Here is a 15412-nt window from a genome sequence, read left to right as displayed (position 1 = left end):
GCAAATTTACTAATCCATTCTTCTACGCCCTCATCCAGGTCATTTATAAAAATGACGAGCAGCAGTGGTCCGAACACCAACCCTTGCGGTACCTCCAGGATGAACATTTCCCATCAACCACCACCCTCTGTCTTCTTTCAGCAAGCCAATTTCTGATCCAAACTGCTATATCTCCCACAATCCCATTCCTCTGCATTTTGTACAATAGCTTACTGTGGGGAACCTTATCGAACGCCTTGCTGAAATCCATATACACCACATCAACCGGTTTACTCTCATCTACCTGTTTGGTCACCTTCTCAAAGAACTCAATAAGGTTTGTGAGGCACGATCTTCCCTTCACAAAACCGTGCTGACTATCCCTAATCGATTTATTCTTTTCTAGATGATTATAAATCCTATCCCTTATAACCTTTTCCAACACTTTACCAACAACTGAGGTAAGGCTCACTGGTCGGTAATTACCAGGGTTGTCTCTACTCCCCTTCTTGAACAGGGGAACCACATTTGCTATCCTCCAGTCTTCTGGCACTATTCCTGTAGACAATGACGAGTTAAAGATCAATGCCAAAGGCTCGGCAGTCTCCTCCCTGGCTTCCCAGAGGATCCTAGGATAAATCACATCTGGCCCAGGGGACTTATCTATTTTCACACTCTGTAGGATTTCTAATACCTCTTCCTTGTGAACCTCAATCCCACCTAGTCTAGTAGCCTGTATCTCAGTATTCTCCTTGACAACGTTGTCATTTTCTAGAGTGAATACTGTTGAAAAATATTCATTTAGTGCTTCCCCTATCTCCTCTGACTCCACACACAATAATTAAAAAGGAAAAGCTTTCAGGCAATGGGCATAGAGATAATGGGAACTGCAGATGCTGGAGATTCCAAGATAATAAAATGTGAGGCTGGATGAACACAGCAGGCCAAGCAGCATATGAAGGGTCTAGGCCCGAATCGTCAGCTTTTGTGCTCCTGAGATGCTGCTTGGCCTGCTGTGTTCATCCAGCCTCACATTTTATTATCAGGCAATGGGCATAGTCTTGTTTCCCTGCTCTAATTCAAAAGCTCTTTCAAAGAGTGTGCACAGGCACAATAACCTGTATCTTTATTTATCACCATGTTTTTAACCATCTCCAACCTGTCAATCCTGCAAACGTGCACTCCTCTGAATCAGGCCTTGAAGATCTGTAAATTTTATTGCTGCATGTTGTCAGCTGCCTGAATGCTAACTTCTGGAACTCCCTCCTTAAACCTCTCCTCTCAAGGCACATTTTCAAAGTTAACTTCCAGGCTGAACATTTGGTCACCGGTCCTACTAGAATATCTTTAATTCATTTTAGGAATATGTTACCATGTTAAAGGAGCTACGTAAACACAGTGTCATTCAAGTTTACTTTCTGTTTCGTATGTGAGAATATTAATGAATTAATCTTGCATTACTGTGACGCCTGTTTGTAGAACGTGAAAAGGAGTTAATCCATCAGGCTTCCATACAACAAGCGAAAGAAATGGACCTGAGTGTCGTACGTCTCATGTTTACAGCTCTGCTTCCAGACAGCAGCTGTCGATTTACACGCAAATTGGAACCTGTCATTTCTGACCCCATCTATGACAGCAGTAAGTGGACACTTTATAAATCTGCTGCTTGCCAAACTCAAAGTGATAGTGAACTGGAATGTTACAAAGTTTGTTTATCCTTTCAATAACTCTGATTATTGTATTTTCTATACTGCAGAATTTTGTTTGGTGAATAAACATTTTATAAGGGTTTAAATAATTAGCGAGGCAAACGGTATGTTAGACACTTTGTTACAGAGGAGTTAGAACAAAGATGTCTAATTACAATCATTTTGAATCTTGGTGAGATCAGTCTGGAGTACTGTATATGTAAGGAAAGATTTACTTACTTCAGAGGGGACTTTCTATGAACAGTAATTGAGGAGATTAGGCATTTATTTCTGGAATTTAAAAGAGTGATCCAGTTGAATTGTACGTGGTTCTTAAGGAGCTTGACCTTGTAGATGTTGGAGTGTGTCCCCTGTGGAATCTGGAATGAGGGTCAAAGCCTCGTCTGCTTCAGACTGAGATGAGGAAAAAATTGTTTACTTGGAAAATTGTGAATCTTTGGAATTCTCCAACACAGAGAGCTGTGCATGGTTCTTTGCAAAATACATTCCAGGCTGCAATCGATAGGTTTTTAGACACTGAGAAAACTTGAGAATATGAAGATAGTGCAAGAAGGTAGAGCTAATCCAGATAATAGGCTTGATCTTGTTGAACTGTGGAACAAAATTGGCGGAACCAATGACCTCCAGCTCCTACTATTGTGTTTTTTTTTGCTGTAACTTGAGTGCATTACTGCTCTTTTTTTCCCTAAATCATCTCTAAGTTCTTTAGCGATGGATTAAGTCAAGTAAATCTTTTGAAGTAACAGTAAATCTCCATCCACTGTTATCAAAATCATGGATTCAGTGGTGTAGTGTTAGTGTCAACAGGCAAGTAATCTCGGGACCCAGGCTGGTTCTCTGGGACATGGGTTTGAATCCTGCCACAATAGATGGTGAAATTTGAATTAAATAAAATCTAGTCTAATGACAACCACATAACCACTGTTAATTGTTATAAAAACTCTTCTGGTTCACTGGTGCCTTTAGGAAAGGAAATCTGCCATCCTTACCTGGTCTGGCCTACATGTGACTCCAGACCCACAGCAACGTTGTTGACTTTTAACTGTCCTGTGAAATGGTTGAGTGATCACTGAGTTTAAGGCAGCTAAGGGTGAACAGCTTTGTTGACGATAGTTACATCCCAAAAAGAATTTAAAAAGTGAGGAATGGAGCATCACCGAATTGTCATTTTTGATGGACTGGCTGTTTTTAAGCCATGAATCCTGTAGCTGCGAGCAGACAGGAATTGAAAGTCCCAAGAATGTTTGCTAATTTACCCAACTGTTATATTAGATCTGCACTTGCCAGAGCTTAGCCTTTGTTCTGTTCCCCTTCAAAATAGCATGTTCAGATCAAGCATTAAGGACTACAAGGGAAACGTTTAAAATGAACTGGGTTCATCAGGAGAGATGTTCTGAAGAAGAGTCCCGAACCAAAGTGCCAAACTTTCCTGCTCTGTGATGCTGTTTGGCCTGCTGTGTTCATCCAGCTTCTCACCGTGTTATCTCAGATTCTCCAGCATCGGCAGTTCCTACTATCTCATCAGGAGAGCTGTTACCTTAATGTTAATTTTCATCAAGAGTAAAGTTGAGTGCAATGGAAAGTGATTCTTGGTGAAATCAGATTTTCACGAGATTCTCATTAACTCATAAGAACTAAAGAGCAGGAGTAGGCCATCTGGCGCCTCGAGCCTGGCCTACCATTTAATAAGACCGTGGCTGATCTTTTTGAGACTCAGCTCCACTTACCTGCCCACTCACCATAACTCTTAATTCCTTTACTGTTCAAAAATTTATCTAGCCTTGCCTTAAAAACATTCGGCGAGGTAGCTTCAACTGCTTCACTGGGTAGGGAATTCCACAGATTCGCAACCCTTTGGGTGAAGAAGTTCCTCCTGACCTCAGTCCTACATCTGCTTCCCTTTATTTTGAGGCAATGTCCTCTAGTTTCACTGCTAGCGGAAACAACCTCACTGCCTTCACCTTATCCATTCCCTTCATAATCTAATATGTTTCTTTAAGATCTCCCCTCACTCTTCTGAATTCCAATGAGTACAACCCCAGTCTACTCAGTCTGTCCTCATAATCCAACCCTCTGAACTCTGGAATCAATCGAGTGACTCTCCTCTGCACCCCCCTCCAGTGCTAGTATATCTCTTCTCAAGTAAGGAGACCAAAACTGCACACAGTACTGCAGGTGTGGTCTCACCAGGACCCTATACAGCTGCAGCATAGCCTCCCTGTTTTTAAACCCCATCCCTCCAGCAATGACAGACAAAATTCCATTTACCTTTTTAATCACCTGCTGCACCTACAGTTCTACCTCCAGCAATTCATGCATAAGGACACCTAAATCCCTCTGCAAAGCAGCATGCTGCAATTTTTTGGTTAATAAAATGTGAGGCTGGATGAACACAGCAGGCCAAGCAGCATCTCAGGAGCACAAAAGCTTTTGTGCTCCTGAGATGCTGCTTGGCCTGCTGTGTTCATCCAGCCTCACATTTTATTATCTTGGAATCTCCAGCATCTGCAGTTCCCATTATCTCTGCTGCAATTTTTTACCGTTTAAAACATAGTCCATTTTGCTGTTATTCCTACCAAAATGGATGACCTCACACTTAACAACATTGTACTCCATCTGCCAGACCTTTGCCCACTCACTTAGACTATCTATATCCCTCTGCAGACGTTCAGTGTCTTCTGCACACTTTGCTCTTCCACTCACCTTAGGGTCATCTGCAAATTTTGACACACCACACTTAGTCCCCAACTCCAAATCATCTATGTAAATTGTAAACAATTGCAGTCCCAACACTGATCCCTGAGGCACACCACTAGCCACTGACTGCTAACCAGAAAAACACCCATTTACCCCTACTCTTTGCTTTCTACTGGTCAACTAATCCTCTATCCATGCTAATATATTATCTGTAATACCGTGCAACTTTATCTTATGTAGCAGCCTTTGGTAAGGCACCTTGTCAAATGCCTTCTGGAAATCCAGATACACCACATCCACAGGTTCCCCATTGTCTACCATGCAAGTAATGTCCTCAAAGAATTCCAACAAATTAGTTAAACATGACCTACCCTTCATGAATCCATGCTGCGTGTTCCCATTGGGATAACTTGTATCCAGATGTCTTGCTATTTCTTCCTTAATGATAGATTCAAGCATTTTCCCCACTACTGAAGTTAAGCTAACTGGCCTGTAGTTACCTGCTTTTTGTCTACTTTTTTTTAAACAACAGTGTCACTTTGGCTGTTTTCCAATTTATGGGAAAAACTCCAGAGTCCACTGAATTTTGGTAAATAATTACTAGTGCATTTGCTATTTCCTCCATCACCTCTTTTAGTGCCCTGGGAAGCTTTCATCAGGGCCGGGAGACTTGTCTACCTTTAGCCCCATTAGCTTGCCCAGCACTGCCTCCTTAGTGATAATGATAGTTTCTAGGTCCTCACCTGCTATAACCCTCTTGCCATTAGTTTTCGGCATGTTATTTGTGTCTTCCACTGTGAAGACTGTTCTATGTTCTATGTTCTAAGACCGACACGAAATAACTGTTTAATGTCTCAGCTATTTCCTCATTCCTAGTTATTAAATTGGCCTTCTCATCCTCGGAAGGACCAATGTTTACCTTCACCACTCTTTTACATTCTCAAACATCCACAAACCCTCTATCATTGACGCTCAGTAGCAGCAGTGTATACAACCTACAAGATGCACTGCAGAAATTCACCAAAGATCCTCAGACAGCACCTTCCAAACCCATCTAGGCACACCACCACTTCCAAGTTTTCATCAAAGTCATTCCTCATGCTGACTTGGAAATGTATTACTGGAATATATTCATTCCTTCAGTTTCATTGGTCAGAATCCTGGAATTTGTTCCCGTGCAACATTGTAGTTGTCCCTGCACTGTTCTAAAAGGCAGCTGATCACCACCTTCTTAAGGAGCAAGAAGACTTGGGCAATAATTACTGGCCAAGCCAGCAACACCCACATCTCATGAATGAATAAAAAGAACTTGTTTCCCTCCTAGACCTTTAACTGGGCACCTAGGTGAGATCCACCCACTGAACCTCTGAGAAGCGCCCTTGCTGCCTGTCTCTCCTTTCATCTGGTCAGATCCTTGACCATAAATTCTAGGTTTCCCTTTCAGCAAGGCCTTAATGGAGTGTTGTACTTTCAGATGAGAAATTAAACCGAGGCCCTAGCTATTTTCTTGGAGAGATTTAAAATAACCCATATGACTAACTGTCCTGTGGTAGCCCTAGCCAACACCATGAGAACTGACCATCATTTTGCTGCTTGTATGATTTTGATCTGTCCAAATTGGTTGCTGCATTTCCTGCAACAGTGACTACCTGTCAACACTTTCTTCATTGGCTGGGAAAGTCTGTAAAAGCTGCGGTAGGAATAGAAGGCTGACATTTTAATGTGTGAGTTTCAAAAGCAGCAAAACATTCAATGATAACAACAAATGCATTTTTATGGAGCCTGGAGCCTGGAGCCTGGAGCCTTTGACTGTCGTCACACAGATATAAAAGTGTAAATTGTGGTTTTGTTTTTCGTTCTTTTAGCCTTGGTTAACTTTTATTTTCAATGTTACAGAGGCACCAAATGCATCAAATTTGAGGATTGTCAGAATGGATAAGACTGCAGGATGTGTGGTTGGAGGAGATGAGGTTTACCTACTTTGTGATAAAGTCCAGAAAGGTTTGTTTACTCAGTGTTATATCTTGATGTAAATGATCTAATATTTTATGATTTTTTTTTGATGATTGGGCCAAATAACCTTAACCCTGTTACACTAACTCACTTTGTCAGCGTGCGTATACCTCAATTTGACTGCCTTTTGATCTTCTAAAGGTTTAATTGGCTCTCCATTATGAATGGGCAGTTTCTCAGCCTAATGGCCTCCCTTGATAGTGAATTTAAATTACGTGTATCAGTTTAAATGGAAGACACCATCATTCAACCTTAGTGTTAAAGCTGTAGGTTAAACTTAGCTTCACGTTTAGTGAGGGTCGAGGTGTTTGTCTACTCTGGCACTGTCCTGACTGGCCTTTCCCTCCACATCCTGTTGTAAACACAAGATCATCCAATACCCTGTCCGTCATCAACAGCCCCTGTCCAAACTGTCACCAAGACCCATTTCCCTGTTGAACACTGACCTGTCATGGCACTGAATTTATCCAACTATTTGAATTTGAATGATTTGTTGCCACATGCATTTTGCAGTAAATAATGCAGTAAAATACGGTGAGAAGCTTCAATTGTTGCTGCAATCTGGCACCATTTTAAATAGTTTAAGAATAAAAATAGTAAAAAGATAGAACTGAAAGAGAGCCGATCCTTGTTCCTCAGCCTCCACAATGAGTCCTGAGCTGGCTCACCAACAACACATGCACTATTACCCCTCCTCCATCACCTGACCACCATCTACCCCAGACCCACTGGGGTAGGAGTCGCCACTGTTTAGGGATCATTTCCTCACCGCTAGGCCCACCTTGTCAACACTCAGTCCCATAATTAGCTCACACTCGCCCTACAGCCAGGAGTCCCTGGCTCCACTGCCAGGCCAATCTGCTGTGCACCAAGAGTCCTACCCTGGCTGATGCTGGTGCCACACTCTCTGCTGTGCCAACACTGACCACTAATCCACCAAAGGGAAAAAAAACTTTAAAAAAAGCAGAAATGAAAAGTAAAACATGGCAAACCATTAATTTACAATCATTAATTCAACCTCATGTACTGCCCACAGTAATACCTATGACCTGTTTGACTGTTCATTCTCTCTGTATTTCACCATCTAGATGTCTCTGTTTCTCTCTTGTTCTCGCATGCTCTCTCTCTTTCTCGCTCGCTCTCCCGCTCGCTCTCGCTCTCTCGCTCGCTCTCTCTCTCTCGCGCTCTCTCTCTCTCTCGCGCTCTCTCTCTCTCTCGCGCTCTCTCTCTCTCTCGCGCTCTCTCTCTCTCGCGCTCTCTCGCTCTCTCGCTCTCTCGCGCTCTCGCTCTCTCGCGCTCTCTCGCGCTCTCTCGCGCTCTCTCGCGCTCTCTCGCGCTCTCGCGCTCTCTCGCGCTCTCGCGCTCTCTCGCGCTCTCGCGCTCTCTCGCGCTCTCTCGCGCTCTCGCGCTCTCGCTCTCTCATCTTCGCCCTCGCGCGCTCTCGCTCTCTCACCCTCGCCTTCGCTCTCTCTCGCGCGCTCTCTATCTCACGTACACACCCATCACTGTAATTCATGATTTAGTAGCAGTGATAGAGATGATAAGGTTTGAGGAAGTCTCTGCGTAGTCACTGCTAGAGCTTCCCCAGTGATGATATCAGGGGAATTTTGTAAACTACAATAACTGTATCTTGTCCAGTTTTGTGTTTGTTGTGATTTTGTAGCTGTCACAGTTATAAATCTTTAAAAATGTTACTTCGAGAGATATGCTTTTACTTGGAGCGTAATAAATAAAAGAAATAAAACAAATTAAATGTCTTATTAATACAAAATAGAAGAGGAAGAAAATCTGAAGTTACTGATGGTGTAAATGTGATTGAACTGAAACCAGTCACGATGAAAAGTCAGTGCTTTCCTCGCAGATTAAATTACTGAAGAGCATTGGCAATTATTTTGAGCCCAGCTCCTATAGTTAGAGTTCATCAATATGACAGCAAGAAGCAAGGCCATCTGACTGTTGTGGAGTCACAGAAGTTGACAGCACACAAGGAGAATGTTTGGGTTGCTGTAGCTGTGCTGGAACCTGAAACAGTGATGGCCTGTAGTCCCAGGGCCTTACTCTGTGTCTGAAGTCCTGGAGCATCCTCACCCTCCCACTGCTTTTTAAATTCTTTGTGAATCAGCTTCCGTTATCTTTTCAAGTCTAGTTGTGTTCCACATTTCAACAACTCTCTGTAAATATTTCTCCCCCTCACCCGTTACCTTCAATCTTTTCCTAGTGATTTTGAATCTGTGACTCCCATTGACTGACTCACCAGAGGGAACTTTACCTCGTTACTCTATTCAAATCTCTCGTCATATTAAAAACATAGTAAGTCACCTCTTATACCATAAGATGTAAGATATAAGAGGTGACTTACAATGTTTTCAATATGACAAGAGGTTTGAATCTTACACCATAAGATATAGGAGCAAGAATTTGGCATTTCGGCCCATCAAATCTGTTCTACCATTTGATCATAACCGATAGGTTTCTCAACCCCATTCTCCTGCTTCTCCCAGTAAGACTTGATCAACTTGCTGAGTGAGAACCTATCTATCTCTGTCTGAAATGTACTCGATGACTTGACCTCACAGCCCTCTGCAGCAGTGAATTCCATAGATTCACCACCCTGTGGCTGAAGGAATTCCTCCTCCCCTCCGTTCAAAGGGGTCATCCTTTCACTCAGAGACTGTGCCTTCACTCCTAGCCTCTCCTACTAGTGGAAACATCTTCTCAATGTCCACTTAATCCAGTCCACTTCAGTATTCTGTAAGTTTCAGTTAGATCCCATTCCCACCACCATCGTTCTAAATTACATTAAGTGCAGGCCCAGAGTCCTCCACTGCTCTTCAACTTTGGAGTCATTCTTCTAAATTCCTGTGGATCCCCTCCAAAGCCAACACATTCTCCTTTTAGTTAGGTGGCCTGAATATACTCAGTATTCCAAATGCAGTTTGACCAGAGCCTTATACAGCTTCCATATTCTTGTATTCTAGTCCTGTTGAAATGCATGCTAACATTGCATTTGCCTTTCTAAATGCCAACTGAACCTGCACGTAAACCTGAAATGAATCATGAACTATGATTCCAATGTCAGATTTCAGAAATTTTTCCCCATTTAGAAAATAGTCTACATCTCTATTCTTCCTACCAAAGCACATATCCTATTTTTCTCCATCTGCCACTTGTTTGCCCACTTTCCTAGCCTGTCAAAGTCCTTCTACAGTCTTCCTGCTTCTTCAACACTACCTGTTCCTTCACCTGTCTTTGTATCATCAGCAACTATGCCCTCAGTTCTTTTGTCCAGATTGTTAATGGGGGGGATGGGGCACGGTGGCTCAGTGGTTAGCACTGCAGCCTCACAGCACCAGGGACCCGGGTTCGATTCCACCCTTGGGTGACTGCCTGTGGAGTTTGCACATTCTCCCTGTGTCTGCGTGAGTTTCCTCCGGCTGCTCCGGTTTCCTCCCACAGTCCAAAGATGTGCAGGCTAGGTGGATCGGCCATGCTATATTGCCCATAATGTTCAGGGGTGTGTGGGTTACAAGGGGACGGGTCTGGTGGGATGCTTCGAGGGGTGGAGTGGACTTGTTGGGCCGAAGGGCCTGTTTCCACACTATAGGGAATCTAGTCTAGTCTAGTCCATAATGTGAATATTTGTAGTCCCAACACCAACCACTGTGTGTACCGACTGCCTTTATCTCCACTCTCTGCCTTCTGCCAGTCAGCCAACCCTCTATCCATGCCAGTACCTTGCCCCTAACACCATCGGCTCTTATTTAGCAGCACCCTGTGTGGCACCTTGTCAAAGGCCTTCTGGAAAATCAAACAGATCACATCCACTGGCTCTCCTTTTTCTAATGTGCTTGATGCCTCTTTAAAGAATTAAAGGAGCTGCTTTCATTGTTTGATGTCCAAAGATGTTTAGCAACCAACACTGTAACATTTGAGCTGTGATAACAGGAACTGCAGATGCTGGAGAATCCAAGATAATAAAGTGTGAAGCTGGATGAACTCAGCAGGCCAAGCAGCATCCCAGGAGCACAAAAGCTGATGTTTCGGGCCTAGACCCTTCAACAGCTCTCTGATGAAGGGTCTAGGCCCAAAACATCAGCTTTTGTGTTCCTGGGATGCTGCTTGGCCTGCTGTGTTCATCCAGCCTCACACTTTATTATCTTACATTTGAACTGTTACTGTTACATTACTGTTATATTTTTTGCTTTGACACATCTGATGGATGAGTTGCTCATTAATAACCTTTTATTTACCAGATTACCAGTCTTTCTGCAGCCTGATTTAAAAACCTCTTTGTTCTTTCTAACTTTGCTGAGGTGTAAATGCAGCAGTTTTTATTTTTGCTTTTCACTGCTTGGTTCATGTTCCACCACCTGATAAACATTCTCTCTTAATCAGATGATATCCAGGTTCGATTCTATGAAGAGGATGAAAATGGTGGAATTTGGGAAGCGTTTGGGGACTTTGGTCCAACAGATGTTCATCGGCAGGTTGGTAAAGACAAAGCACTATGCTATTTGCACTGCATCCTCGTTTTATTCCTGATGATTTCTGGTATTTAAGAACATATGAAATAGAAGGAAGACATTCTGCCCTTTCAGCCAACTCACTTTCACCCCATACACTTTGATCCCTTTAGTTTAACAACTATGTCTAGCTCCTTTATGAAAACATTGTGTTTTGGCCTCAACCACTTTCTGTGGCAGAGAATTCCATTTATTTTGAAGTTGACCTACCCCATTTCCTTGGATGGTGACCCGTGGTTTTGAAATTCCCAGCTATTGGGAGCATCTTTCCCACATTTGTCCTGTTAGAATTTTATATGTTAGAATGTCATAGGTTTCTGTGAGATCCCTCTCTCGTTCTTCTAAGCTCCAGTGAATATAGTCCTAATTAATCCTGTCTCTCTCCACTGATCAGCCCTGCCACCCCAGGAATCAGCCTGGTAAATCTTCATTACACTCCCTCTTTAGATAGAACATCCTTGCTCTGACAAGGAGACTAAAGCTGCACACACTACACCAGTTGCGGTCTCACCAAGGCCCTGTATAATTGTAGCAAGACGTCCCTGCTCCCCCACTCAAATCTTACTGCTATAAAGTGAATAGCAGGTGTCCAAGCATTGATCTCTGCTGTAGCCCGCTGGTCACTGCCTGCCATCCTGAGAAAGACCAGTTCATTTCTAATCTTTGTTTCCTGTCTGCCAACCAGTTCTCTATATCAGTACATCAGTCCCAATCCCAGGGTTGTTATGGGGTAGATGCTTTTAACTTCCCCTGGGATTGGGACTGACATGGGTGCAGTGGGCAGAATTTGTTAGGTTTATCTAGGATTTCTTTTTGAAACACTGTGTTTCAAATAGTCCAACCAGGTAAGGGGTAGAACTAGATCTAGTGTTGGAGAATGAGCCCAGCCAGGTGATTAATTGAAGTTTCAGTGGGGAATCATTTCAGGAACAGTCACCATAATTCTGTAAGTTTTAAGTTTGGGATAAGGATAAGAGTAGTCCTTGGCTGAAAGTACTAAATTGTGGGAAGGATAACTACCATGATATTAGGATTAAAACTAAAACAGAAATGGCTGGTGGAAATGAATTTAGTTTGGGCATGGCAGAAAGAAATAGAATGGTGCGGAGTCTGCAAATCTGAAATGAAAACGAAAAGTGGTGGAGAAACTCAGCAGGTCTGGCAGCAACCGTGGAGAAAAACAGGAGTTAAAGTTTCAAGCTGATGATTTTTTACCAGGACTAGGAAAAGTGTTAGTGATATAACAGGTTTTAAGCAAATTCAGAGATAGGGAGGAGGAAAGAATAAGAGACAAAATCCATGATAGGAACAGAGATCAAACAACTGAGAGGTATTGATAACAGGGACAAGCAAAGAAGTGCAAGATAGGCCCATAGGAGCTGTAACTGACAGCCAAAAATGTCTGTGGCAAAGTGAAATAGTAACTACTATGTGAAATTGTGGAACTTAGTATTTAGTCTAGAAATTTGCAGAGTGCCTGTTTGAAAAATGAGGTATTGCTTCTCAAGCTTGTGTAAAGCAAAATAAATACTCTGTCAAATAATAATTCATGTTCCTTAATTTGAGAAAGGGTCCCCAGATCTGAAACATTAAATCTGATTTTTGTTCACAGATGCTGCCAGACCTGCTGAGCTTTTCCTGGAACTTCTGTCATTTTTTTATTCATGTTTAGGGATGAGTCAGTTGATAATCAGTCCGAGGTTAGAGAAAAGGTGATTTCACAGTTTGGATACAGTAAATTAAAAGAAAATGCATTGATGCTACTTCATATTTAATCATCAGTAAGTGATCCATGTGTTTGAAAGCATGGTTTAACTACGAAGTGTTCACACTGATGGGAGGAGTGTGTAGAAATCGAGCCACAATACACCATTAAAGGTATACCAAAAATATGAATGTTATACTTTTGATCATCGACATGATCATGTGTTTTCATTTTTACTATAATCCAGAAGTTGAGAGACTTTAATCAAGTTTCTTCGATAAATTCAAAATTAACATCTTTATTAAAGGCAAGATGTTTTTTAGCAATAGTTTATTAACTAAGCTGTAATACAGAATTAAACTGTATCCCCTTTTATTCCAAATACACGCAGATATGGATAGAAAGGGCAAAGTTACACAGCTCTGCAAAGATATTCTGGGTGAGGAAATCTAGGCAAAAAGGAACCCCTCAAGTTCAAGGGTTTGCATGCACAAGGTGGAATGGGTTGATTTCTCATCATTCCTGTGGCTTTTTGAGGAATATATCCAATTGCTGGTAGTTGCAGACCAATGGAAAATATTGAGATTGGATTTTAGTTGCGAAACAGTTAGTAATCCTGATATTTTAAATTTTCAGGATTCACAAATACTTCATTGAGAGAGATAAAGAGAGAGACCATCTTTCTTTGTCACCCTTTCCAGTAATTGCTACATCACGGTGCATACTGAAATAAGCATGCAGTACCTCAGAACACCTTGGAGGCTGTTTCTAGGCAACAAACAGCGGAGATCCTTGGGGCTTGGACAGAAATTAATGTAATAAAACCTATAATACCTTTTGCTTGCAAACTTTAGCTTATATTCTCTATGACATCAGTTTCCATTTGTAAATGAAGAGCAGAGAGCCTCCAATTCTCTTCGGTCTTTGAGTCCCAACAAGTTACATGGTTAGGACTTAACCAAATCTTCCATTTTCCAATTTTCATCATACGGAAAAATTGTGTTTCTAACAAGTCTTCCCTCACAGTTTGCTATAGTTTTTAGAACGCCAAAATACCGGGACGTGGACATTTCCAAACCTGCGTCTGTGTTTGTACAGCTTCGTAGAAAATCTGACAATGAAACAAGTGAACCAAAGCCATTTACCTACTACCCACTGATTAAAGGTAATGAGAAATCATTTTCAGCACATTATGGTTACACACAATAACTTCCTTTTTAACCTGCTCCACTAGTCAATGGGAACATGGCTTATCTACTACACGAACACCAGATTGTTACAGAAGTCCCATCTTTATCAGCGTACAAACATCACATCTCTCTGGGTCTAAATTTGCTGAACCCCCATGACTTCCTGGAGGAGAACATTCCGGATGTCAGTTTGCTCGCTGAGCTGGAAGGTTAGTCTTCAGACGTTTCGTCACCATTCTAGGTAACATCATCAGTGAGCCTCCGACGAAGCGCTGGTGCTATGTCCCGCTTTCTATTTATCTGGTTATAGAAAGCGGGACATAACACTAGCGCTTCGTCGGAGGCTCACTGATGATGTTACCTAGAATGGTGACGAAACGTCTGAAAACTAACCTTCCAGCTCAGCGAGCAAACTCACATCCAGAACCTCAACCTGAGCTACAAATCTTCTCAAAACTCGCTAGGAGAACATTCCAAACATTCCCAACACTTCGATGAAATTTCATCTCATCTCATCTCAGTCTGAAATGGCCAATTCCTTATCATGAAAGAAACACATATTCAACATATTTCCCTTTTCATGTGGAGGTTTTTATGCCAATTCTGTTCAACCATTGACTAAGGCCTAAATGTTCTCAATATTTATGAAAGAAAAAGTATTGAATAACGATGTCACACGTCTGCAGTCTCATCACCTGAAGCTGCTTTTCAGTTCACTCCCTGGCCTCATCCAGTCCTATTTCTGTAACCCCCTCCAGTGACATCCCCCACACCCCCACCCAAATGGCCTCACACCTACATCCACATCGCCACCCCCCCAGCCCCCATCCTCAACCGCACCTCCACCCTCACAACCCCACACCCTTACCCACCACTCTCAACCCCACACTCGCGTACTCCACCCACCCTTCCCACCCCCACACTCTCACCCCCTCACATTCCCTCCAATATTCCTGCACTTTTCTAAATTTGGTCTCTTAAGAATCCCGGGTGTCTGTGTCTTTAGTTGCGATTGCCCTAAGCTCTTGAATTCCCTTCCCAAACATCTCTATCCTTCTCTTCTCCTTTAAGACAATCCAGAAACCCATCTTTTTGATAAAGGTTTTGTTCACCTGCCCCAACATCTCCTTGTGTGAAGCACTGTCAAATTTTGTTTTCTAATGGCTCCAGTGAAATGACTTCTGTTTTACTCCATAGCTGATGCTATATAAATGCGAGTTGTTGTTATACATGATGAAATGTTGTCAGAATCCATTATTCAGAAATGGTTTTGTAATGTTCCTAACTTGTCAAAGTCTTCAAAAATATAATATGTATAAAATTTTATAACCTTTGAATTTCCGTTTATCATTGTACTTTCAAACTAACGTGATGTGTTTATTCCCTGCTCTCTCACAGACAAGGAGGAGGTACAAAGGAAGCGACTGAAACTTCTACCAAATTTCTCTGACCATTTTGGAGGTGGAGCAGGCTCAGGAGGAGGTGGGGTTTACGGAGGAGGGGGTGGAGCAGGAGGAGGTGAGTATCATGTGAACTTACGGAGGAAAATGGTTGACTTATGTTGTAGCCTGTCCCAGCAGTGAACTGTGGCTGAGA

The 15412-nt window shown here is 42.4% G+C and overlaps 1 protein-coding gene across 4 annotated transcripts in view; it reads left to right on the top strand.

Annotated features, from left to right (window-relative positions):
- LOC125450732 (nuclear factor NF-kappa-B p105 subunit-like) overlaps positions 1–15412 on the top strand; it is a 92894-nt gene that overhangs the window by 53495 nt on the left and 23987 nt on the right. For 3 of the 4 annotated variants that reach the window (XM_048526825.2, XM_048526832.2, XM_048526815.2), the window contains exons 8-12: positions 1459–1617; positions 6282–6386; positions 10794–10885; positions 13653–13791; positions 15215–15334. In XM_048526825.2, the coding sequence (XP_048382782.1) occupies positions 1459–1617; positions 6282–6386; positions 10794–10885; positions 13653–13791; positions 15215–15334 (615 nt within the window). The remainder of the gene's footprint in view (positions 1–1458; positions 1618–6281; positions 6387–10793; positions 10886–13652; positions 13792–15214; positions 15335–15412) is intronic. The other variant, XM_048526843.2, reaches the window with a different exon arrangement.

This window comes from Stegostoma tigrinum, chromosome 1 (genome assembly GCF_030684315.1).
Source record: "Stegostoma tigrinum isolate sSteTig4 chromosome 1, sSteTig4.hap1, whole genome shotgun sequence".
In the NCBI taxonomy this organism is placed as follows: domain Eukaryota; kingdom Metazoa; phylum Chordata; class Chondrichthyes; order Orectolobiformes; family Stegostomatidae; genus Stegostoma; species Stegostoma tigrinum.
Note: the sequence above shows the minus strand (reverse complement) of the source record. Positions and strands in the feature narration are given on the sequence as shown.